The 27,631-nt window shown below is 31.8% G+C and overlaps 5 protein-coding genes across 7 annotated transcripts; 2 read left to right on the plus strand and 3 right to left on the minus strand.

Annotated features, from left to right (window-relative positions):
- The first annotated feature begins 531 nt into the window (after positions 1-531).
- Positions 532-1,859, plus strand: LOC125049730 (rRNA methyltransferase 2, mitochondrial). Its single transcript, XM_047649168.1, has 3 exons — positions 532-995; positions 1,087-1,288; positions 1,387-1,859. The coding sequence occupies exons 1-3, from the start codon at positions 841-843 to the stop codon at positions 1,777-1,779; spliced, it is 750 nt and encodes a 249-aa protein (XP_047505124.1). The 5' UTR covers positions 532-840; the 3' UTR covers positions 1,780-1,859.
- A 392-nt stretch (positions 1,860-2,251) lies between these two features.
- LOC125049729 lies at positions 2,252-3,901 on the minus strand. The gene is made up of 4 exons (XM_047649167.1): positions 3,586-3,901; positions 3,307-3,517; positions 3,023-3,238; positions 2,252-2,798 (listed from the first exon to the last, which is right to left on the minus strand). Exons 1-4 carry the CDS (start codon positions 3,691-3,693, stop codon positions 2,581-2,583), a joined length of 753 nt encoding a protein of 250 aa, XP_047505123.1. The 5' UTR covers positions 3,694-3,901; the 3' UTR covers positions 2,252-2,580.
- A 2,176-nt stretch (positions 3,902-6,077) lies between these two features.
- LOC125049725 (ras-related protein Rab-40C) lies at positions 6,078-9,968 on the minus strand. Its single transcript, XM_047649163.1, has 5 exons — positions 9,502-9,968; positions 8,977-9,114; positions 8,576-8,769; positions 7,547-7,769; positions 6,078-6,658 (listed from the first exon to the last, which is right to left on the minus strand). Exons 1-5 carry the CDS (start codon positions 9,611-9,613, stop codon positions 6,447-6,449), a joined length of 879 nt encoding a protein of 292 aa, XP_047505119.1. The 5' UTR covers positions 9,614-9,968; the 3' UTR covers positions 6,078-6,446.
- A 633-nt stretch (positions 9,969-10,601) lies between these two features.
- Positions 10,602-21,241, minus strand: LOC125049717 (serine hydroxymethyltransferase). Of its 3 annotated transcripts, none has more exons than XM_047649148.1 (8): positions 21,022-21,241; positions 20,254-20,480; positions 19,975-20,090; positions 18,303-18,463; positions 15,806-16,001; positions 14,462-14,733; positions 13,596-13,815; positions 10,602-11,376 (listed from the first exon to the last, which is right to left on the minus strand). In XM_047649148.1, exons 1-8 carry the CDS (start codon positions 21,136-21,138, stop codon positions 11,138-11,140), a joined length of 1,548 nt encoding a protein of 515 aa, XP_047505104.1. In that variant the 5' UTR covers positions 21,139-21,241; the 3' UTR covers positions 10,602-11,137. The 3 variants fall into 3 exon arrangements, with proteins under 3 accessions (XP_047505104.1, XP_047505105.1, XP_047505107.1); XM_047649149.1 differs by lacking the exon at positions 21,022-21,241 and adding an exon at positions 20,882-20,996; XM_047649151.1 differs by lacking the exon at positions 21,022-21,241 and adding an exon at positions 20,772-20,789.
- A 3,858-nt stretch (positions 21,242-25,099) lies between these two features.
- LOC125049720 (lipase 3-like) lies at positions 25,100-26,398 on the plus strand. The gene has a single exon (XM_047649155.1). The coding sequence runs from the start codon at positions 25,105-25,107 to the stop codon at positions 26,386-26,388; it is 1,284 nt and encodes a 427-aa protein (XP_047505111.1). The 5' UTR covers positions 25,100-25,104; the 3' UTR covers positions 26,389-26,398.
- The last annotated feature ends 1,233 nt before the right edge of the window (positions 26,399-27,631 follow it).

The raw sequence follows: 27,631 nt of genomic DNA on the forward strand, positions 1-27,631 counted from the left end.
ATGCTTTGAGTTTCTACATTTAAAACACCTGTTTTCATTATACAAGTGCGAATTTTATATGTGCGTCTGAATTATAATGAAAAGAAAAAAAAGACGTACTAATTAATATTAGAAAATAATAATAAATATAAATATAATACTAATAATTATTTATTTATTTAATTTTTCAAATGTAAACTGAACTTTATTGACTATAATGACTCCTTTTCCAGTCTTTGATTATTTGATTGTAATTAATTATTTGCTTGTAATCAAAAACTATTTTTCATAAAGACAAAGAAGTATAACTTCTTACGCGCGTACATTAAAGTACACGGACACTTTTTTATTTTTAATAATAATTTTAAAATAAACCACTAGTTTTATTCAGTTTTACCTACTCTACCCTCTTCATTTCACTCATTAAAAAAAAGTACGTAGATCTACGAACTTTTCCTATACAATTTTTACTAAATCTACGTAATTTTCTAATCTGGCCTACGTAATTTTCAAAATCCGAGTTGGCAACACTGCTGATGAGTCCAATTTTACATATTATACAATATACATTATTCTTGACTTTTGTGATTTGTGAATTAATTATCAAAATATGATTTCTGTAATTGCATTTGGGATATAACTATCCTACACGTTATGTTTATTTAGTTTAAACGTTTTTAGGAAAGAGATGTAACAGTAAAATAAAAACTGCAATTCAGTGTTTATAGTATTACTACGATAGTGTTTGTGTAGTAGAGGTATAAAGTGCCTGATAAAAATATACGTTGTATAATAATAAACACGATTTCCTTTGTTTGATAAAAAAGTGAATCATAATACTTAAGTATTAAGGTTCAAAATATGCTTATATCCAGTGCTATAACTCGACGAGATCTAAACTTTTCCAAAATGTGCTTTTTGATAAAGTGCCTCAAAAGATTAAAAAGTTCACAACAATGGTTAAGTCGACAAAGAGCGGACCCATACGTAGAAAAGGCTAAGATAAATAACTACAGGTATATATGTGTACTAGCCACAGTCATAAATAGATATTGTATTATTATAGAGTGTAAAACGTCTCTTAGTAATTCAATGATTTAATTTTAGATGTCGGAGTGCCTTTAAATTATTGGAGATGAACGAGAAAACTAATATTTTACATCCTGGTCTCACTGTTGTTGATTTGGGAGCTTCACCTGGCTCATGGACTCAAGTGGCAGTACAAAAAACTAATGCTGATGGTGCTGATTCAACAAAACCAAAGGGGACTGTGTTATCAATTGACAAGCTGCAAATTTTTCCAATACCGGTAAAAATAATATATATTTTTTTTATATTAGAATATATTATAGTGAACAACAAAAATCAATATTGCTGAAACCATTAATATTTTTATAATGCTTACAGGGTGCAACTATATTAAGTAATATGGATTTCTCCACAATAGAAGCTCATGATAAAGTGGTAAATATGTTAGATGGAAAGCCAGTGGACTTAGTACTTTCAGACATGGCCCCTAGTGCCACAGGTATACGAGAATTAGACAAAGATAGAATTTTAGGTCTGTGTTATATGGCAATAAGATTTGCTGCTCTTGTTACAAAAATTGATGGAAATCTCCTTTTCAAAGTATGGGACGGAAAAGAAGTGCCCATTCTAGAAATGGATTTAGAAAGATTTTACAAGAACATAAAGATTTTAAAACCAAAAGCAAGCCGCTCAGATTCTTCAGAAAAGTTTATTTTAGCTAGAGGTTTTAAGGGAATTCAAAGGCCATTACAGAATGGTCGTTGGGGTTGAAAAAAGGCCTGTTTGTATATGGTGCCATAGTCTCTTGGTTTATATAGTAAGTAAATTTAGTTTGTAGAATAGGTATATGGTATACAAACCATTTACCATTATATATTTAATGTGAAGCCATTCTAAAATTTGTATTGGTAAAGATTTAGTCTATATTGTAGAATAATGAATTAAGAAATTTATATTTATTATATAGCATGTTTTTTAAATTTAATATTTGTATGAAATGACAATGTATAGTTTGATTACGTAAATAAATGTCTTCCATTTTATTGAATAAGGTAAATCATAGAAGACAGTAGTAAATAAGTAATACAATTAAATCCTATGATAACTGCTCAAAGGTATATTACAAGATTGTTTATTTTGTACTTATTAATTTTATGAGCATAAGTGGTACTAGTAATATTTAATATTTTAAATTTTATTTTTTTCAGTTACCAACAACTTGTTCATTAAAAAACAATATTTTTCTTTATATTTTTATTTGACTTTAGCAGAATTATGAGTAATTAGACCAAAATCATATTCTTCATTTACACATAGCTGAACGTAATTTATAACTTACGAAAAATATAATTTTAATCTATGTATTCTTTTAAATTTAAAAAACACTTCTTAAAATAAGCGATCACATTTTAACACCAGCTAATTCAAATCACAGAAAAGCTGGTCACGTACTTGTGCATGACACAACCGAAAAAATAATTGCTAGATATTTTATCTACTTTAACGATAATTCGTTATTAAAATATTTTTTACGAAAAATGAAGTTTCATTTAAAAGCTCTTTAAAGGCGGTTTAAACAAAGTGTGTTCTTGTGCCATGCGAAAGTTTGTTTAATTGCGCCGCTGAGAGTAAGCTGGAATGAGCTGCATGATCCAAGAGTAGCAACCTCTCCCCTCTTTCGTCGTTGTTGGTGATACTTTCATGACAACGTCCGCCAGTCTCGAGTGCAAAACTACTGACTGCGCAAATTGCGTAGATAAATGTTAGGACGAATAGCGTGCAGCCGAAATCTGAAAACGAAATGCAACTGAAGTTTTTCTCGTAAGAGGCGGGTTAATTATACGTAATATACTAATAATATATAATATTATATGTATGTAAGGGATCAGCATTAGGTATGTTAAAAGCCAAATAGTTGACTCACCGGACTGAGGCGGTATTTATTAAATATATTTAGTTCATTTAAACTGATCTAATTAGTTATTAGTAGTTTTTCATCACAAGAAATACTTACGATAAATATTATGACCGCCAAATAGATTTATGATGCACGGATAGCCATCGAAGACAATGATGAAGTTAATAAGTAACACTACTGCAATAAAAGCTGCCATTATCCAAGGTAATACGTACTCCCTCTTATATTTTACGGCACCGTATAATAGAGATATTGAACACATAAGGTAAATAGCCGTTAATATAGTACTTGTATACAAAATAACGACGGTTACTGAAAAAATACGAAAGTTTATTAATCCTTATATAAGTATTAATAATCAAATAGGTCTTGCAACAAACCTGATGCAAGATGCTGCGCTTTCACAAATCTTGCATGGTTCTTTGTACTTATTACATCACTTTCGTGAAATATGACTTGGTCGCCATATCCCACGCCATAAAATCCTCGTCTCTCTTCGTCATCTTTCATATCATTGTCAAGCAATTGTAACATTTCTCCAAGATGAGATATTCCAACTAATAATATTATAAGCAAAAACGACGATAGCGCCTGTAAAAATTGTTTGTTAAGATTTTTTTGCTTTAGTTTATTCAATCATACTAATACATAATACTCACGATTTGATGGACGGCAATCAAAATTGTGCCTTGTCGCAAATTAAATACATACAAGAAATTATTTAAGCGAATCATAATTTTGTTACATTTCTTTGTTCTGGTAAACATTTGTTTTATTTATAGCACTACAGTAATGATAGTGAGAGTGAAAACATAGTTTCGTTGAATGTTTAAGTAGTCTGATTGCGCATGTGATTTTCTATCGATTTATTTTCAGCGCGCATGGTAACGCTGTGTCAGCAAAAATTTGCACACTGCAATTATCGCCTATTGTCTTGGTAGTGGCGCATACATATTTTTTCTCAAACATGCAGGAAAATAGGCTCATTTAAAAAGAAAATAAACGCCACCAAGGCACAAAACGCACCACTAGACAGTTGTAAACGGAATACACGTCAACAGTGTTGTTAAAATCTTTTTCGATTTTAGTTCTTTTTCATAACTTGACACCTTTGGATTAGAAACTGTTCGTTTCAGTGATAATTCATATAATACATTCATTCATAATAATACAGGGTGTCTCAAGAGAAATTTCATATTTAGTTGATCGATTTAAAAAAAAGTCGTGTATCAAAATGTGTTTATTCATTATCAAAGTACACATTTTGGTCCCTCGCGTTTGAGGCACTCATTTAATCGAACAATAAAATATTTCTGACGGCTCGGCAGGTGGCCTCAGTGATGGCTGCCATTTCGTGACGGATATTTTCTTTCAATTGCGCCAGAGAAGTCAGGTTATTGGCATAGACTTTAGATAACCCCATAAGAAAAAATCCATAGGGTTTAAATCAGGACTGCGTTATGTCACCTCTCCTGGAGATTTGGTTATAGCCAGGAAAGTTTTGAAGTTCAAGCTCCAAGAAGTCGTCTAATTGAAATGTAAAGTTTCTTTAACTGAAGCATTTATAGTTCGCGTAGTTTTGTAACATTTTTTTACTAATATACTAAAAACAAAGGGTAATGAAGAATACTATGCTCATTCTAACGTAAACTATAATTTAGAGTGTCGAATTTGTGTCCCAGTATAATGCAATCGTTTCGATTTTTCTAAGACTTTTTAAACGGACAGTTTGACAACATAATAAATCATAGAGCGTTTGTGCCTTAATTCTGAACTCCTAGGAAGTCTGGCTTTGTGTTTCAAGAAAGCTTTCTATTTCTCCTTGTTTCGTATGTTGAATAAAATAACAAATATTTATTAAATTAGTTTTATTTCACAACTTACAATAGAAGTGATAACGTTATGACTGTATTCACCGAACTTTTAGCTGGTTTAAGTATATTTGGATTATATTAAAACTATCACAAATAGTTCAAATGAAACCATACTATGTACAAAAGATAACTTATTAATTTTTAAAGGGTATATAAATAAACAAATCAAAATAATTTTGAAGGAACTATTTACAACAAATAACATGAAAATATTTTTGGTTTGAGTAATTTTCGCACCTACAAAATTTGATGAATACAAATTGATTAAAATTATGACTTAGGAATTAGGATTAATAAATACATGTACTCATGAAACTTATCCTATAGATAAAAGGGTAATTATTTAACATGCAATGGGTACAGTTTCACAAATTAGTGTTGATTCAACATAGTTTTCAAAAGAATATTTCTTAACTTATAAAAGATAGTTAAGAAATAGTTACCTAGGGACGGATTTAACCAAATTTATTAGTTTTGCGCAGTTATAAAGATACACACGGCGTAAAATATACTTGAAGCCCATGAATTTAAAATTGAATGTGCAGTTATATCCACGAGGTTAGTAAATGATTCAACGACTTCAACGACTTCGAAAACATTCCCGTTTATAATAAAGCATACTTCGTAAACAAATTAAACCATGTTTTTTTGGTTGACTTAGAACATATTTTAAAAGGCAGCGTCAATTATTGTTTCGTATATCAAGGAAGCAAATCGAAGAGTCACAATTATTCGATATAAGCGTTCCATTTTCGATTGTTAGCTGAAATTTATACTAACCCCACAGGACTTAAGATAATTGGTGTTTATTTTGCTTACAATAATGGACTTCGTTATTATTTTATCGGCTCAAAAATATGCACCAAGGCTGAATCAAAGAGGCTGTGAAGTCTTGTAAAAATTGCACCATAGTCTAACCTTACCACTAGGCACATGACAATACACGAGTTTGAATAATATGGACAGAGGGCGAAATGCCGTGCTACAAAATATTCACATAATACTAATAAATAACACATATTCACAAGTTAAGTACCCTAAATAGCTTACAATAGTCACAAATCCGTTGTCAATTACAGCCAGTATTTTGTCAATTCGAATCTCGCATTTCGCTAGTATTCGCCAATGATATATTACGCATAAAAAATACAAAGAACCTAATCTATGCCTAACTTTGAAGTATAACGTCAAAATACATAGACAAAAAATTGCGGTTGCAACTACTGAAAAATAGATGGTGATCAACGTAATACAAATGTCATTTTTACAATAAATAAACAATTCTAAGGTAGAATTGTTTATTAAGGGGATACAAATTCAGTCTATAAAATATTTTAATACAAATTTAGAAGCAGGGCGCTACAAAATGGGGATATAATATTATAATGACTGTTCGACGCAAACGCTTACAATATACATTAGACAAATTAGTGGAATAAAAAGTTCAAATTCTTCGTACAAATGTAGTCAAATTCATATTCAATCTGTTCTTATAATAAACTTCGAGAACGTCATAGAAAGTTTTTAATATATCATTGATGTCATTCATTTATATAACAAAATTAAGAATTACGGAAAGTTGAACAAATTTGAAAACTACCGAAAAGTCTAATAATTTGTTAATTAATGCCATTTTTAACTAACCATTATGTGATACTGCAAGAATTTCTCCCAGTACAGTTGAGTCGTGTATGGTGCGAGTGTTTCGAGGGCCTAGCGCGATGTCTCGAAGGAGCGGCTGATATCGCATACGACTTGAGATGAGACTTGAGCGTGCTCGGTAATGGAAGTCTTTCGAGTCCGTATACGGATGTTCGTGCTACGATCGCACGGCAACATAGCTCTTGGAGACTGAGGACTGAAAATATAATTGACTTTTTAGGTAGCTTAGAGCAGTGTTAAACAGACGTTTATAGTTGTCCGTAAAATGTAAAGTTTAGTCTACACCTAAAAAGGGTCATATAAATTAGAGTTATTTTAATATGGTTAAAGCTTACATCACTATTGAACACAATGAACATAATAACTGTAACCTAACAGAAACCAATAAATCTATAGTCGTATTTTTAATTAGACGAAGCCAACTAACAGTAGCTAATGTCACTTTGTAAAATAATGTTGCCATATTTAAAGTAATAGTGATGCGTTCAGTTCTTGTTCAATCAGATGAATGAACAATGAGTGTGAATAGTCAATCATTTCAAACAATAAAAGAATATTATTTCTATTTCAAAATTGTATAAAAGTGCTCTGATATAAGTAAGGTACTAGTACTATGTAACTACAATCAGTTTTTTGACGTCTTATTACAAAGCGCGGCGCGGCGACTAGTGCCATCACCGATCAGTAATTCACGGGTTTTTACTTTGTCACAACACTATTTTTATTTCATTAAAAACTGACAACACCGTAAACGTCAGTTGACTTCGTCTAATTAAAAATTCGACTATAGTTGGATTTATCTTAAAATTTGAAATCCAAATTGTCTTCAATAACTTCTACTATCTTTAAATAAATGTGTTTCACAAGAGATTGCTTTTTCACAGCTATTGTCTGTCACCCTAAATTCTTTATGCAACAGATTTATTTCTTTATTTAAATTATGGATAATTATTAAAGGCAAGTTGATGAAATGTTTTGATCTTTCCTACTTTAATCTCAATTTTCGTTTTGCCAGGGATCAAACTCAAAACCATAATCAAAATAAATGTGGTTATGACAACCATAAACCATAGTTAGGAATTACCTTTATTGCTCCTCCACAATCGCTCCATGCCATTACGATGTAGAGCCATCCGCGAGAGCTCACAAAAACTTTCCCTTATATTGAAGTCACAGAGCGGACTCACTTCGAAAAAGGCCATGTGATTTTTAGCTGCATACATTTCAGCGTCGCGTTCTTGTACTTGTCGTTTAAATGCTAAGTGCAACCGATTACCCACTAGCACCTTTGGTACTCCTGGGGCGTGCTGAAATTAAAAAAAAATTACATGTATGTGAAAGCAAATGCAGCAACGGCAGCAAGTTGAAGCGAAAGTGGATTTGGACAAATATAGCTGGAATGAACCGATAGCATTCACCAAAAGGCACACTAAACGGTACATTTAATTTTGATATAAAAATATTTAGGATATTTCAGTTTCCTTTGGTTAAGGGTCTTCATTAGAGATGTTAGTGAAGACGAATTTGGTATACATCTAACCCTATTTGAATTATATAAGAGAAACGTTTTTACATGTTTTTTTTATTATTATATATTTCAGATTTCCTAAATTTATGACTTTATATAATATAAACATTCTGTAGCAACTCATGGCAATTTTTTGTTCTTATTACTCTCATGTCATCGATAAGAAACTTTAAAAGTCACTGCATTACTCTTAAATATAAATAAATATCTTGTCACTATTTGCTTGTAACAATTGAAATCATAGTTAATTAAATGTTTTTTTAAACACGTGGATAAAAACACATTAAATTACTTTTGAAAGTTTACTTCAATGTGTGAAGTATTTAAAACTATTATCATAACCTTGAATGTACTACTGAACAAGTAAAACATGACCGATAATTTTAAGTGTCTTAAGTACATACTGGAAATTTTCTTTAATACCCATGTACTATCTACATCACCTTTGTAGCTTGCAGTGAGTGTAAATTTTTCTAATGGGAAAGCACTAACTTCAATATTTAAAATATTAAACAACAATTGTAGAAAAGACACATAAATGACGTATTCATATCATCATTAACCTAATTACATATAATTAATTACCTTTTCAACTTCTTCAAGCCACCTGTCAATACTGTCAAAGGACCATTTATTTGTTATGTCATATACAAGTAGAATTCCCTGAGCACCTCTTGAATATGAACGAATGATTGTACAAAATCTGCCTTGTCCTGAAGTATCCCAGAGTTGAAGTTTCACTCTTTTGCCATCTAAGAGGATTGTTGTTGTTTTGTATGCTACAATTGAAATTGACCAACATAAATATTATTTTATTCAGAAAGTTTATTACCTTATTAATCTGGGTTTTAAGTTAAAAAAACTATCAAGCAATAGTAAATATTCTTAATAAAAACTAAATTGAATTCCAGCAGCTCATATGTAATCATATCTCATCATATGCTGCTGTTTTCAAATTTTCATATATAATAGTATTAACAAAGTACCACTGCCACTGCAAAAAGGTGAATCAGCAGAACCATCCTCTAAATCCTGCAGAATCTCTTGTTTCCCAACATCAGAATCCCCCACGAGTAAAACTTTCAACAAGTAGTCATACGATTTTGGAGCTGCAGGTGGACGGCCTGAAACAATTTTTAAGACAATTAAAAATACAACCTACTATGATTGTCTACCATGTATTAATAAACTTAATAAATTATATAGTTATTTATTTATTTATTGTATACATGATCTTAAATAGGAAGAAGTTGGTGTGGTGGAACCAACCTGGACACACAAACACAAACTGAATACAGTTTTTCTGTGCACCAGGATGTCGAACATATTGAAATAATTAACTTATTAAAACAAGAAAGTAACATTTACACTATTATCTAATATTGACACAACCTAGCTGATAATAACATAATAAGCAACAATCATGTATATGTGATAATGATTACGGTCCAATTATTTCTTCATATTATACATTTACAATTTGAACAAATGTGACATGAAATCTAAGTTACCTGGTCTTTGATGGTGTGACCTAGGTAGGGTGATGCTACCGTTTGATGCGACCTGGCCCGTCGCTTGCTGCGGTGCTGCTACCATACCAGTCGTGCTAAACATACTTTCCATAAATTCCTGAGGCCCAGGTGGTTATTACCCCACACAAATGTATACATAATATCGTTCAGTTTTCAATCCTTTGTGTGTCCCATGTATAAGTCAATATCATAATAAAAGTAAAATGTTTGTAACAATTAATTAAAAATAGCAGTATATAAAATAATTGTTTCTAATTCTAAGTTTTAACGAATTCAGTAATACGCCACAGTTTACGAACGCTTTATGCTTTGTTGTAAAAGTTGTAAAAGCTTTTATGTTTGAAACAACTACAAGATTTCCTTTATTTTGTTATCATTCATTTTAATAATGGTAATCATTTTTTGTACAAAAACAACACAATCACAATTTTCACAAAAATATATGGTCGACATTCGACAAACGTCATACTCGGTCATACGCAACAGACTACGTGCAGGACATAACGTCCATAGACCAAATATAGTAGTTCTACCATATAGATTTATCATTTTTTAATTTTTTCAAATTCACAAATGTATTAAACACAAATCTCCAAATCAAATGAACATAATTGAATTTGGAAAAATTGGCGACCTGAGTGCCTTGACCATTAAATTACTGTTCAGCTAAAAACATTTGAAATATAGTCCTGCGTATGTTATCATTATTTTAAATAATTTCTATACTTTTTATTTACACTAGATACTAACACGACAAAAACAATGTTTGTATTAACAAAATACTGGTACCTTTTTGATATTTTATTTTTATCGATAAAAGACGATTCTAGACCGAATGAAAAATAGTGTTAACCTAGGTAAATTTAAACGCGACATAAACATTGTTTTATCTCCTTTTTACGCATTAGGATGGCGTAAGAAAATAAAGGACCAACATATTCTTTCGTTAGTTCTATGCTTATATATAGCAGTATATAAAATATAAATAATAAACTCGGACGTCTTTAAAATCATATTTTCGTCTATCGCAACTAAGGAAAATATAGTAAACAATATCTGGGTTATTAAAATAAACTCAGTTCTGAGATAGTTATTTATTAAAAATAAATATAATTATTATACAATTACAACTATAAAAATAGTTATATTACTATAAGAGATTCCTTAGATTTATTTTAATGGAACATGTTACAACTTCGAAATTTGTTGTTTTGTGGTGATCTAAAATGAATAAACATTTGGTCTTTTGGATTCTCATTTGCAGGTTAAACTGTCTAATATTACATACGATTATGAGGAGATATATTCAACAAAATATACAAGTTACATATTTTTTATAACATATCTTATATAGAGTGATTTTAATACATATATTATATTATCAGAAAAAACTAAATTAGTCTAAAATACATAATTTTGATTCAAACTATCTTCTAGTAAAATTGTGTTTACGGTGTGATAACTCGCGAAAAATCAATCAATGTGCTTTAATTAAAACATTGGCATTAGACAAAGTTGTTTAACAATAAAGTGCAGCCTCTTTTAACAATAAGTGCTAATTAAAAAAAAAAATAATAATAAAAAATGGTCAACATGAATTCCATAGAATTTTTAACTAATAGTCTTCATATCCAGGCAATGGGAAGGTTCGGCTGTATTGCTCTATGCTCTCCTTTAAATTTTGCACCTTTGCTTTAACTTCAGCGTTTTCTTCAATCACCTTGTTGAAATCAACAAGCTTCGGTCCAGATATCTTTGTGACTTCGGAAGCGAGTTTTAGCGCCTGGTCTACAAAGTCAACAACTCGATCGATGTCTGCCTCCTTGAGGCCACGTGTAGTTAGAGCTGGTGTTCCTGAAATGAAAAAAAAATTGACTACATAGAAATAAATGTAATATATAAAATTCTCGTGTATATATATATATACGCGGTGTTTGTGGTTAAACTCTTCCGAAACGGCTCGACCGATTCTCATGAAATTTTGTGTGCATATTGCGTATGTCTGAGAATCGGACAACATCTATTTTTCATCCCCCTAAATGTTAAGGGTACCCCTAAATATATATTTTTTTAATGTTTCGATTTTTTTTCTGTATTTTTTATGATACAGCATTAAAAAATACATACAACTCCTAACTTTCACCCCTCTACGATCAACCCCTATTTTTTTATTATAAATGGTATACATCGCAAAAAGACGTTTGCCCGGTCAGCTAGTCGTTATATAAAAATTTACGAATGACAATTTGGTTTCGTATGGGTATATTTTACTTTTTTCTTTAGATATTAGTAGTTAGAGATGTTACTAGTGTACTTAGACAATTATTGGTGTGTTAAGTAATATTCATTTATTCAGGTACTAGCATCTGAATGGTGAAGGAAAACATCGTGAGGAAACCGACATTTCTTAGATCCAAAAAGTCGATGGCGTGTGTCAGGCACTGGAGGCTGATCACCTACTTGGCTATTAGATTTAAAAATTACCATGAAACAGATACAGAAACCTGAGGCCAAGACCTAAAGAGGTTGTAGCGCCACTGATTTATTTTTTATTAGCATCTGAACATAGTTGCATTCAGTAGTTTAATTTACATTAAGCTAAATTTTGTTGTTCTTATCCAATCTTTCCATACAATTTCAATAATCAAAGTTCAATAGTTTTAATCACGTTTGAAGAAACAAAGGAACTGAGACTAATTAGAAGTACTAAAGGTGCGTACAGACTATATAACATAACATGTTATACAAAATTGCTATACAACATGTTCTGAAACATACATAATAATAATGTGGACACTGAATGTTATAAAACATGTTATAATAACATGTTATTGATATGTATGCTAGGACGAACCCAGCATCTAAGTTTTTTTCTTCTTTTGTTATTTAAAATGGTTATATAACATTGTTATATTGCATTGTTATTCTAATGTGGACGTGTTATAAAACACAAGTTATATAATATGTTACATAATCCGTACGCACCCTAATACGGCATTAGATTTATTATTTGCCAGTAAAATATACGTATGTTTGTTCAGATAAGTCCTCTAAGCAACATCTTATTCCTTATCAGTTTATTATTAATAAACTTGAAAATAATATTGTTTATTGAGTAAGGTTGATTGAATGCCCTATTTATGTTACAATTGATTAGTTTTTGCGATAACACAATCACGCAACGCTTTGACGCATTCAAAGATCGTTGAAAATATTATTGAAACTCAAAAGTTAATAATATATCTATGCCTTGATTATTACGTATCCAATAGACAGCAACATTCAACAAGCTTTATATTATTTAGTAATTGAACTTATAAATCAGTTTTTAATTTAAATGAAAGTATTTTAAGACAAAACTGCTTTATACATATTTAAATATAATTGTAGTTATTTAATTATTTGAACACTTGCAACGAATATCTTAGGGAGCGTTCAAGTATTACGTAACGCAATTTTTGGAGATTATTGAACCCCCCCCCCCCATTGTATCTCGACGTAACGTTTTTCAGTACCCTAGTACAGTACTGTACCCAAGTCTAGTAAAACGTTTCGTGACCACCTTGTGTCTCTTAAGTTACTATTATGTGGTGTAAGTCGAAAATAATATTAACAATAACGCGTAATTCAATCACCGCCCCGCATCGTAACGTTTTACAAAAGGACCCCCCCCCTACGCTCCCTTAGGTCATTTCTGGTATTGTGTAAAATTGGATACATTGATTGTTTCATAATCTAAGAAGCTCCTAAATATGACAAAACCGAATTCTACTATAGCAACCTCATAAGCCTATTGAGAAACTATTATCAACAAAACACCTTTCATAGCGAAAGTGCAGGACTTTGAATAGAAGGTAATAGTGGTTTGGTCTACCAAATCACATATTAGATTGCCTAACGCCAACCAACATAAACAGAAAATTAAAAAACTACTTTTATATGCATTTGTCGCACTCCTAAACAAGACTGCTATGGTTACATTAATACAAACCACAGCGGTTTTCTAATGTTACTTATTATGATTGTATTATATTTTTTTTGTAAAATAAAGAAATTTAAAAAAAAATAGTTACCTAACCGAATCCCGCTAGGATTCAATGCACTTTTGTCCCCCGGAACGGTATTCTTGTTGCAAGCGACACTGCATAATTCCAATATACGTTCTGCGCGTGCGCCGCTCAAGCCGACGTTACGAACATCCACTAACACAATATGGACATCGGTTCCACCTGTTGCTATTTTGTATCCACGAGATATTAGACCTTCGCAGAGACGTTGGGCATTCTTAATTACCTGAAATAGAAAATCAATCGATATTCCTACTAAATACAAAAAATACGTATAGTCTCTCAAATCAAGGGCATAGAACAGACGAGAATAGATGACATAATTAAATTGAAGATTTTTGTTTTACACAATATTTACACCACGCTGCCTCTTCAGATCTCAAATGAATTAAATATATGAATAAAAGTAAATAATCTAAATAAAAATTGTTTTGGGTTTGCCCAGGTTGATTCGACTGTACGAAGTTATACACGTGAAATTTCTTTCGGTGCAAATATTATCAAATAAATTAAAATCATGTGCGTGATTTATGTAAATAAAATAAATAAATCAATGGTGCTAGACCTTTTTAGGTATCGGCCTCAGATTTCTGTATCTGTTTCATGATCATTTGGTAATCTAATAGGCAAGTAGATGATCAACCTTCTGTGCCTGACGCACACCGTTGACTTTTTGGGTCTAAGGAAGCAGGTTTCCTCACGATGTTTTCCTTCACCGTTCGAGCGAATGTTAAATGCGCACAAGTCCATTGGTGCACAGTCGGGGATCGAACCTACGACCTCAGGGATGAGAGTCGCACGCTGAAGCCACTGGGCCAACACTGCTCTGACTGCTGCTGATTTATGTAAAAGCTAAATCGTCCGAAGCTCACCTGTCGTTGGTAATCAGCGAACTCTGGTAAGGTAGCTTGTTTCATTGCTGTCGCGATAGCTGCAATGGCGTGGTTATGCGGTCCACCTTGAAGTCCAGGGAACACCGCCATATTGATTTTATTCTCAAGGTCGTACATAATCTTTTCTCCTTTCGCGTTTACCGACCGAACCCCTTTGCGGTAGAAGATGACGCCCGCTCTTGGTCCACGTAAGGTTTTATGGGTGGTTGTGGTCACTATGTCACAGTACTCGAAAGGACTCGGTATGACTCCTGAAACAGAAATTAATAATCCATACATGTATCGGATTCCCAGCTTAGAACCTGTATCTATTTAAATGTTTAATCGGTTTTTTTTTTAAATACAATTCACACCAATTGACCTAGTCCCATGCTAAGCTGGTGAAGCTTGTGTTATGGGTACTAGGCAACGGATATACACACATATTATAGATAGATATACATATAAATACATATTTAAACACCCAAGACCTAAGAACAACACCAAAATGCTCATCACATCGATGTTCGCCTCAGCCGGGGATCGAACCCGGGACCCATGGATTCCCAGTCAGGGGTACTAACCACTAGACCAATGAGTCGAATGGTTTTACCGGTTTAGTTTGGTGTACATAATTTATTCCGACATCGTTTAAACAGTTGAAACGCGGTTTCAAAAGAAACAAAATAAATAAATGACGACTGATCTTAAAGTAAAATATAGAAGTTAATTTTGGAGTTCTTTTATTTTCGTATGGGCTGGCTGGCAATTTTTTGGACAACAAAAACTCTTATTTCAAGAAAATTCAAGCATGTTTTTACAAAAACAAGAAAAACCAAGTGTTTAGTCAACGTGCTATTTTGCGCTTTATACCTGGGTAACATTAAATTCGAAAATATAATTAATCATGGCTATATTAAAGTGAATGAGTCTTTCAATTAAATTTCAATTAATATGTAACAACTGTTTTGAATGCAAAGATTTTTTTAATGTAATTTTACTATATTATGTAATATTTAATTTCGTGTTTCAGTCAGAAAAATCCTAATCGTACAATAAACCAGAAATAGCTTTTGAAAGAGTTTTATTCAGACATCGGGGCTGAGTACTACCCGTGTCCCCTTGACGTCCAGAACTAAGCGAACTTACCAAATATATTCGTACTTTAGTCCTTCAAAAAAAGTATATACCAATTATTAATATGTCTGCAACGTACTCGCGAGCCTCCTGGCAGAGTGAGAGTATAAACAATCTAAGTAATACCGCCGCCCTTCGGATCAGGAGAGCCCATTTAAAAAGTTAATATTTATCAACTCTTTTTATAGAATATTATACACCATTTACCTGCTGCAACAAGTCCAGAAATATGTGCCATATCACCCATTAACAAAGCGCCATTTTCGTTAGCGATTTCCTTGAACCTCTTATAGTCCAGACAACGCGAATAGCAACTGATCCCAGCGATTATAAGGCGTGGTTTAAACAATTTTGCTGTTTCGGCTAATTTGTCATAATCAATTAGACCTGTGGAAGGATCCACCTACGAACAAATAATATGTTTGGTTGAAATTACTTAAAGTAAAAGAAACCGAAGAATAATCGTGAATAATCAAGAGGAAGAGTGAAGAAGTTAAGTGTCTCGATTGTTTTAAGAGAGGTAATTTGCTTCTCCGCATATATTATGGTAACAGAACTGTTAGATACCAATGAATAATAATTCTTACTATATGTTACATAATATTAAATTTTATGATTGAATATAGTTTAAAGCTAAGGGGCTGTTCATTAATCACGTGATGTTTTTTTATAATTTTTAACCCCTCCCTCCCCCATGGTGATACGTGGGGAGGTTAAAGACTACCCCCCCCCTCACCAAAAATCACGTGTATTTTTAGTACCTATAAAGAATCTTAAATTTTTTATAATACTATTTTTAAGTACTACACGGTATACGGTATAAAGTATAATCTAATCCTATTCTAGAAAATTAAGGACCATGATAAAAATGTCTAGACTCGGCGTCATCACGCGCACTATGCAGAGAATCTCTCGATCTACTGATCGATCGTTTATCTAAGCCACTTTTCGGTTTAGAAATCAGGCGTTTGACAAAAAAATAAGTACACGTGATATCTTACTATACCGAAATGTATAAATATTACAAGGTGGAGGGGCCACCTTGTAATATTTCGTGATTTTTGCAGAACCCCCCTTTCGAACCTCACGTGATTAATAGACAGCCCCCAACCTACTAATATAATATTTAGGACAATATTGTAAATAACATAAAAATTACCATATGGAATTATGATTTTCTGCTTAAATAAATTAACATTATTATGTATTATAAAAAATGAGACGAGAAATGTTATAATACATAATAAGACGTATTTGAATTTTCTTGGCAATTAACGGGCAGATAAGATACTATTTTAACCTATACAACCGACCTTAGCAAATAAAACAAACGTTTTATTTGTTAAGTTTGCGGACAGCAAGAAGTAAAACTTAGTTATTTCTTTCATAACATAAGAGCAAAGACCTTATTTTTCGAAAAATGATCTACTATATGCAACTTTACAGAAATTGGTTAAATAAAGTTAAATTAGATAAAGTTTAACAAAAGGCTTTTATTATCATAGACATGAATACAAATACAATTATTTCATTTTAACTTATTACTGTACTACTATGTAGTACTAAGATTATTACAGAATTTCATTCATTGTAATAGAATTATTAGTATTACTATCATTGTTATCGTTATTATATATTTTTGTTACTAATGGCTTCGAATCTCTTCGGAACAACCGTGGTAGGGACAAGAAAAAGATGGCGCGCAACCGAAAAATGTGACAAATGTGTGTAAATTTTTTTCCAACGCCGATAAAGAAGTTTGACTTCAAAAAGCAACATGGCGCGTAACCTGCTACAAAATTTCTCCCATACGTCGATAAAGAAGTTTCACTTCAAAAGATGGCGCGTAACGGAACAATGTGACGCGTAACGAAAAAATGTTACACTAAATTTTTTTCCAACCCTGATAAAGAAGTTTCACTTCAAAAAAATGAAGGTACCGTCCTTCGACATATAAATTTTAGCATTCTCTATTTACCAAAATAGCCGGGCTTATTTGAGCCTATTTGCCATTCGCTAGTTAAGCTAGAGTCAACGTTATTAGTAATGATCAAGATTCCAATACTACCTAATATGGACCATTTAATGGCATTGCAATTGACACAGATTATGCAACATATATTGAGAAACGTAGCCTATCTTATCCGCTTGTCTAATAGAAATTGAATTCATATATATTGTATATCGTTTTATAATGACGTCATGATATTGCGTTGGAGTTATAACACGTTGATAAGGGTAGTGTATAACATGTGAAAAATTTTCCATCTGTCGGAACACTATAAGTTGCGTAGAATTTTTTTTTTATAGAACGGGGGGCCAACGGGCGTCAGGCTCACCTGATGTTAAGTGATACCGCCGCCCATGGACACTCTCAATGCCAGAGGGCTCGCGAGTGCGTTGCCGGCCCTTTAAGAATTGGTACACTCTTTTCTTGAAGGACACTAAGTCAAATTGGTTCGGAAATACTTCAGTAGGCAGCTGGTTCCACATAGTGGTGGTGCGCGGCAAAAACTGCCTTAAAAAACGCTCAGTTGTGGAACGGCAAAAGAGATGAATTGTTTATATGTTGTTGATAGTTAAAATAGGATAGTAAAATATTTATTTCTAGGAAATAGAATTAATAATTTGCAAAAATTATTGTCGTTTTTGGTAGGAATAGATCAGGGTTAATTTGCTAAGTACATCCGTCCGGTTACTCTACCTTGTAAGGCATGCTTTCGAAGAACATAGATGTCGCTGATATTTTCTTAGTGGGAGTAAAAAATCCATGGGTTAAATGGCCGCCATCAGGAAGATCTAACCCCATGATTCGTCCATGAGGCTCTACAACACCGGTGTACACAGCAAAGTTTGCTGGAGAGCCTGAAAAATTCATTTATATATACTTTAATGATTCAATAGATTATAATTGTAGTACTAATGTGTATATGCTTCTTTTATGAGAATAAATAGGTATTAAATAATAATTAAATAAAAATATTTTTAATTTTAAATAAATCGGACATTGTTTTTTAATGCTACACAGAAATATTTAGCTAAGAATTCAATTATTCAATTGAAGTTGAATCTAAGAAATAGATATGTTAACGTAAAATTGTAAACACCGTTGGATTGTAAATTGTAATCTATCTCGCGAGATTATAAACTGTCGAAAGATTGTGAACCTCAACGAACTGCTTACAATTTAAGGTATTATTATTCGGTAGTTATATGAAATTGTTGGGAAGTAAAATTAATCTGTAATTGACCAAAGAAGTTTGAATGATAACTAAGTTAGTGTAGTACAATCTTAGTAAGTTTACAATCTCGCGAGATATATTACAATCTAACGGTGTTTACAATTTTACGGTGACATATATACTTTAATGACGCAATAGATTATAATTGTAGTACTAATGCTTATGTAAATGCTTCTTTTATGAGAATAAATAGGTATTAAATAAAAATATTTTTAATTTTAAATAAATCGGACATCGTTTTTTATTACTACACAGAAATATTTAGCGAAGAATTCAATTATTCCATTGAAGTTGAATCTAAGAAATAGATATAATTAATACTAACACAGTACTTGAATTGAGTTTTTGAAGGTTGAATTTCCACACATTTTATTGTGTTATACTGGAAAGTAATAACTGATAACAGCGCTCTTACTTACTATAAATACTGATTATGCAAGAAAAATAGTTATTTAATAAGTATTGGCATCTTAGTAAATGCTCATTAAGTAAAATACATATAATTGTTTTATCACATAGTGTAAATATATATACATAATTAGCTAATGGCTACATTTTGTAATAGACTATATTTCTGTCTCAAATAATCAATCACTTGGTAGATTTTTAGTATGTTCACAAGTGATTAATGTTAGTCAGTAGCAATTTATACATATGGTTGGTTAGACATACCTACTACACTGCCTAATTTTTGTTGAATAAACACTTGTGATAATTTAAGAACAATACTACATGTTTACTCACATGTACTATGTTTTCTCTTTCCTAACTTCTTACACATTTAAATAAATCTAACTACATACTTTTGAAATATAAAGTTTTTGCTAAGTTTCAGAATTTATTTTTTAATTATTAAATGTGATTGTGCATTTCTTTAAACAGTGATATTCACATAAGAGACAAATAACAGACAACAAAATAGTTATATAAGGCATAATGTTTTTATGTAATTACTAACACTAGTTTGAAATAAACCATATTTTTCTAATACAGATTTTTCTTTTCATTTAACAGCAACTTTTTGTAACACAAAAATAGTATAGTAATAGTTTACACTGTATTTGAAGAAACTCAGAAGAGTATTTATAAATTGTTCAGTGTATTTTTAATATATATATATACAATTCTACATACCAGAGTAAGGCTGAACATTAACACCCCATTCTTCAGGATTTAAACGATAAGCTTCTAGAGCTCGGTTCTGGGCTAGGATTTCTATCTCATCAATAAACTCATTGCCTCCATAGTATCTACAACCATAAAGTCAATTAATCAGATATATTTTTAAAACTAAATAAAAAAAATCTCATTTAATTAAAATAAAGAAAATGTACTTATAACAAAATAACTGATATATATTTTTAAGAAATTTAAGTTTCACATCACAGATAAAAGTAAAGAAATGTATTTTACCTTTGATTTGGCATTCCCTCAGAATATTTATTATGAAGACAGGAACTCAGGCATTGCAGAACGGGAATTGATGTAAAATTTTCAGACGCAATCATCTCAAGACCACTTTGTTGGCGATGCTTCTCATTTTGAATAATTTTATACAGTTCTGGGTCTGTGTCCCGAAGATTTCCATTCATCAGTTTGTTATTCATGGTACTTGAAAATCTGTTATTATGAAATTTCCCCTAAAATATATGAAGAATATAATTAATAATTAAATCTAATTTTCACTGATATGAAATGTGTGTACAACTGATATAGTTCAATACTGTGAAGATACTTGATAGAGGCTTAAAAACACTTCTGAGGTCAGAAAAGCATTGACATCATACTGATAAGTGACTAACGCAATACAAAACAAGATTGAACGATATTGAGATAGTTTAAAATAATAATTATAATTAGACTTTTGCACATACACAAATAGTGTTGACTTCGCAGGAGTTTTACACTTCAAAATATTCAAAAGAACTTACTTATCAACAATGTAATAAATTCGCGTGTATATCAGTTAAGTATTGCACTTATAATATAAAGTATATTAAGACTTAAGAGTATGTACTATGTAGCCTTAATCAATACGAACCTAAAAATGCACACTGCATGAACTGCTGAACATTAACTAATATTAACTTGCTTTATTAACCTCAATCTCAATGTTGAATGTAATTCAAAAATTTTACTCAACTTACAACTAAAATGTTTCAAAACTTTTTATAAACTTACCACAGTGTAGATTTTCCTATGAATGTTTTCCGATGATTCCCGCAAATATTGTAAATAATAAGGTTTTAAACACTGAGAAGCATCTTTAAAATAAGATTTTAAAATTATGTTCCACATTTCTTATGCTCTAAAATATTATTTAAGGAATTAATACAAACGGGGTCTATTTTTTAATGAAACAATAATTACTTCTATCAACATTGATAACCCATTATGAACTTTCGAGCCATCTAAATACATTATACAACTCGCGCCCGCTAGCGGCGATATCACCGATACTTTGACATATTAGGTATATTCCGACATGATTGCTATTTGAATTTTGGCGCCTAATTTTGGAGGAGAAGTGAGAACTTCTTCAGAATGCGGCCTATGGGGGGTGGGGGTCTTAATTGTCTAGAAGGTATAAAAGTAATATGTATTTAAATTGTGCAGTTCTAGAGACGTGAAGATTGAAATGAAAACGATACAAACGCCAATAGCTATAATGATAATATAATAAAACATTTTAGATCTTATACAAACAGTACTTTAAGAAATTAAACTACAAGATATTATTAGGAAATAAATTAATAAATTTTTGTATGCTATTTTACTTCATAACGCTTTTTAGAGCCATCTCTAAAAAAAACTTTATTGTTCATACTATCTACATGTACGGGGTATTTCCTACTTCTCAAAAATCACAGTACTATAAGTTTAGTGGTCATTAAGTAAAGTGAGCATAAAATAGTAAATAATGTTACAAGCTATTGACAAACTACACTACTCAATTCTAAAGTTCAACTACTTACTACTTACAGAGTATAACAAGTCATGCACTATATAAGTTACAATATAATTTTAGTGTGGTTACCAAAGTAGGAAGAAACTTCAATATACCTAACTCTTATTGTAAGCCAAGTCATTGTCTGGTTGCAGGAAAACGGAATCCACTTTAATGTAGTATAACATCAACACAGGAGCGAACTTGGTTCTGATTTTAAATTCAGACTTCATAATATTCTGCTATTTATTATGAGGAAGCAAAATGGAAACGGGAATTCATGAAAATTTTACATAACCTTTTGGAGTCCTTATTAGTTAAACTTTTAAAGTATTGTTCGACTCGAGATTATAAGATCCTAGAGAGGTGAAACCTAGATGGGGTCCTAAACTCTTTATAGGCATTTTTCGGAAAAAAGAAACGTTTTTGCGACTTTTTGAAACATCAGTGGTAACGGTTAGGCTTTTTGCCTTGAAAGCAGAACCGTTACTTGCCTTTTAGTCTTAAATAAGGCTGACTTTTAGTTTTTCTCTTATGTCAATTAGATTTATTAAGTGTTTTATTTTTTCTTTTATTCTATTTTTTTAATATAATGTTAGGTGTGTTTATGGTTTACACGCATTAATTCGATCAAAGCATGGTGTGATGTAGCCTTTCTTAATAAATTTACTACTTAAATGTATAGTCAAGTCCATGCAATTAAAGTAGATACTATAGTTATAATAGAAAGATTTTTATTTAGTCCAACCCTGGATTGAGTTTCGAGTAAGATCCAAATTACAACACACCTTATTTAAGTGAAAATCTATAACACCTTATTAATGTATAGGTATATATACCTAAAGAGCAGACTTTTATTATTATAAGATACATAAAGTGAGTAGGCAAGTAAAATATAAAATGTTGTATTTCGGTGGCAACAGGTATTATATAAATTACAAAGACGTCACAATATATCCTATGTTAATATATGCGACATGTATTGTAATTATCTTAAATTTCGATAAAATTTTACCTTGTTTTTAACAAAACGTAATTAATAGTTGGAATGTTAAATGTTTTTTTTTGTAATTATATAACTCAGGCACATGTACAATGTCGAGTTACGGGGAATTTTATTTGTGTCTTAGCACTGAAGTATATGGCATGCTAAGTTTGATAAATAGCATACATTTTACAGAATCTACAAATCGATAGGATAACCAGAGCATTTACATAACTCCAGCAGAAATTGTATCTAATTATGAGTTTGACGTCATAAATAAAGAAATTTATTTATAAGCTCTACGTATAAAACAACATGCATGCTTAAAGTTTTACAAACGTTACAAACTTTACACATCAATTAAATAAGAACATTAAAATGAAATTACAAATTAGCAACAACAACACAGGCAACCTGTTAAAATAAAAACACATATATAAACTAAAACTAAATAGAAACTTAAAAACTTTAACCTCATTGAGAGCGTAATAAACCAAAATTACGGTAAGTAGGGAGATTATTATGAAATATTTTCATAAATGTTAGTAATTAAATTGTAATAGCGAGATAGCCTATTCACAGGAGTATTAAAAGTATCAGATAAGCCAGCCGTTGGTACGCATAAAACTTATTTCTATTAACTCTAGGATACACAGAAATGAAAATTTAGCGAGAAGGTTAGTATGAAATTTAAAGTTAAATATTAAAAAAAATAAGGTCAATGAAGACACGTTGGAGTTGTAGGGTATCTATCTAGCTCGAAATAGTCTTAATCAGCCTCGTACGTAGACAATAGACCACGCAAGTATAGATGATTGAACAGTTTTCTAAAAAAAGGTTTTTTAACTGTCTCAACGGTATTTACATTTTGTAATGTGGTGACAAAATTGCAGTAGCATATTTAAGCATACTACGTAGTACTTTTAACGTAGCATTTTATGATCTTTGTTGGCAGTTGTTTCCGTGTGTTCAATAAAATCGATCAGTTTGTGATTTAAGAATTACCCCAAGGTATCTTGAAGCGTCTTTACAAAGTAATAATAATAATATTATTTTTGCGAGAATGTTATACAAAAATGTCATGGTGGTATCTAATATTGCATTGTACGAGTTCATGATACAGGTAGTGTATCATCTTTCTTTTTTGACAATAAACTTAATGCTATCTATTATTGTAAGAGACTGGTGCTTGAAAAAGGTTGGGAATACCTGTTAATACAAGTCACCAGTCCCTCTTGGACATAGTGGCAAAAAGTATTGCTAATACACCTTTTAAAAACGGACAATAAATAATTTATAATTAAAAAAAAAATATATATATATAAAAAAAATAGAAAAAAGTTAACAAAAACAAAAGTCTAGTTTATGTGTGTGTGCATTTGTGAGTGTATGTGTGAGTGTGTGTAAGGGTCAGTGTGAGTGCGTGTGCGTGTGTGTTGGTAACAAAAAATATTTATTGGTTTTGTTTGTAAATGAGACATGGCAAAATATTACCCAGTTGAAAGCAAAGTACGAATATCCCGTAGAAGAACACATATGAGTATGAACTTATAATAATTAAGTTAATATTCTTGAACAAGGATCGCCAGTGTTTCTAATACATGGAGTATTAAGCAGCTACGATGACTAGGAAGGGGAGTGTAAGTAGTGGGATCGGATACCCTTTAGGGCAGCTAGGATGTGAGGTATGGAGAAACACAAGGGGACAAAACATTCAATTTATAAGCCCCTCATTAGACAATATTTTAATTTTGGAAACGTCAAAAAGTCAATCGCCGCCCCGTAAAAAATCACAACCGGTGCTGTAATTTTTTCGACAGGGACCATATAAGTACCATATTTTGTAACATTTTGAAAACTGTAATCATACTGTCAAAAAAAACATCTGATTTGAATGATTAACTCAATAATTTTTTTTTATAGAATAGGGGGCAAACGGGCAGGAGGCTCATCTGATGTTAAGTGATACCGCCGCCCATGGACACTCTCAAGGCCAGAGGGCAGCTGGTTCCACATAGTGGTGGTGCGCGGCAAAAACTGCCTTGAAAAACGCTCAGTTGTGGAACGGCGGACGTTGAGGTTGGAATAAAAAAATGATGCCTAGAAATAATATACATGGCAAAACAACGTTTGCCGGGTCAGCTAGTACTCGTAATTACACAAATAACGTCATGTAAGAACCAAATCTAATTTCGATATTGTTCTCTAAATGGTAATTAAGTGGTACGAAAATTTAATAGTATTCAAATTAAAATCGTTATCGCTATTGAAAATTACTTTGTAGCATTATATTTTTCTAATTACAGTCATCAATTGCTTAAGTAACGTTACAATGGTTAGACTAAGAGGTATCAATTTAGTATTATTTCTTATTTTAATTATGCAGATAAGATATAGTATAAGTAAAAAAACATCAATACGTGACATTATAGAAGATTTTCACGATACCTTGCCAAAAAATAATAACAAAAGTAATAAAAATATAATTGAGCAAAAATTACGAAATGATGGGAAAATAAACGATGATATTTATTTGAATATAACTCAATTGATAACAAAATATAAATATAGCGTGGAAGTGTATGAGGTTATCACGTCAGATGGATATGTAATAAAACTATTCAGGATACCAGGAAATGGTGCTATTGTCTTCCTTATGCATGGTATAATAAGTAGTGCAGATGACTGGATATCCGGTGGAGTGGAAAGCGGACTGGCGTATCTTCTAGCACAGCTGGGCTATGATGTATGGATGGGTAATGCAAGAGGAAATAAGCATTCAAGATCTAACATTTATATTGACCCATCAGAAAAGAAATTCTGGGATTTTAGTTTCCACGAAATAGGTATGATTGATGTACCAACAATGATTGATTTTGTACTGGAAAAAACGAACAAATCCTCATTAATATACATCGGCCACTCACAAGGCACCACAGCTTTCTTTATTATGTGTTCTTTAAGGCCCGAGTATAATAAAAAAATAACCTTAATGATATCATTGTCACCTATCGCATGGTTATCGCACATGAAAAATCCCATACTTAATATTTTAAAGCCATTTTATGGGGAAATAGTGTTTCTGGCATCAGCTTTAGGCGTCGTGGAAGTAGTTCAAGATTCACGTGTTCTGCGTGGGTTACAGAGGACGTTTTGCGGTGATGAAGTGTGGGCTTTTACTATTTGTCAACATATTATTTTTATTATCGGTGGATTTAATTATAATCAAACGAATTATGAACAGTTGCCCGTGATTTACAATCATTTTCCATCAGGTTCATCATTAAAACAATTACAACATTATGGACAATTAGTGTTATCTGGTCATTTTAGACAATTTGATTATAAAGTGAAAAATATTGAAAAATATGGATCATTAACACCTCCGTCTTATCCTGTAGAAAAAATAACAGCACCAGTTGCAATTTTCTATGGGGAAGGCGATTGGCTCTCTGACGTCAGTGATGCCCAAATTTTAAAATCCCGCTTACCGAATTTAGTTGAATTTTACCGAGTAGAGGATGACCACTTTTCTCACTTTGATTTTATTTATGCTGCTGATACGAAAAATTTATTATTAGCAAATATTTTAAGATTAATAAAAAAGATTCACTGATATATTCAGATTTAATGTTTTAATGTTAATGTTTTTAAATCAATAAATATATGAAGTGAAGTGTAAGATTTATTTACCATTGTTTAACAAAAAAGTTAATAAGGAACTAGACTACGAAGTAACAGCTCCGCGCAGCACATCAAATCTGGCATTGGCATCGAGAGGCCAAAAGTCATAGTCAGTATTCATAATATGGGGACCATTAAGATACGAAAGCTTTTCGTCCAGTCCATCGTTTATTCTACTTTATGACATTAATATAATAAATTCATTCATCCAGTACATTTTTATTCTATTTTATTAATGACAATATAACGATAGCGACGATAGCGAATCTAGCAAAAACATATATTAGAATCTATTTAAATTTATTGATAGGAATGTTGGCGTCGTCAGGATCTGGCGACCCCATTGCAACCTGGTGAAATAATCTGTGACAGTGTATATTTTACCAACGCAATCAGTCAACCTCCTTCCTAGTGGAAGTGCCATGCTGTTGCTTTCGGGCTTCAGCCAAATGGGCAGGCATGCTTGGGGCAGTACCACTGTCTAACAGAAATCGTCGTGATGTGATGGAATAGGTTAACCTAATTGTACTCGCATTTAGTGCAGCGGGTGGAATTCCCAGAGCCCATCCGGCCCAATTCCCTCCCTATGGAGGGAATATTTTTTTTAAAAATATTAATTAAACATACTCTGGACTGAAATTTGCTAGGCAACCCATATGGATTATATTTATTGACATATTAAATTAAATATAAAATACGTTTCATTAAATAAGCATCTCGGTGAAGGTCGTTGTATATCGGGATCTTATACTATAATTATTTTACAAAATCTTACATCTAAAATGTGTGACAATTAATGTAAGCATAAGTTTCTCAAAAAAAATAAATCGAAATTAAAAAAATACAATTAAAACATATACGATAATACAAGCACACATTAAAATAAAATAAAATTACAGAAATTTGTTGGCACGAAGCAGTTCCTTGGTGAATTCGCGCGGAAATCCCTTGGTGTTGCGTAGAGATGTGGGGTCACTCTGCATATCTGGTGGTAGACCACTGCATGTACCACGGAGAATATCAGGAGGAGTTGTGTTCGGATTAATACCTGCAGCTACGTTTTAGCGTCGGGCGTAGAGGTATAGAATAACGCGCCGCGATTTTGCCTCGCACCACCACTATGTGAAACCAGCTGCCCACCGATGTATTTCCGTACCAATACGACTTAGGATCCT

The sequence above is a fragment of the Pieris napi genome, chromosome 5 (genome assembly GCF_905475465.1).
Source record: "Pieris napi chromosome 5, ilPieNapi1.2, whole genome shotgun sequence".
Taxonomy (NCBI): Eukaryota; Metazoa; Arthropoda; class Insecta; order Lepidoptera; family Pieridae; genus Pieris; species Pieris napi.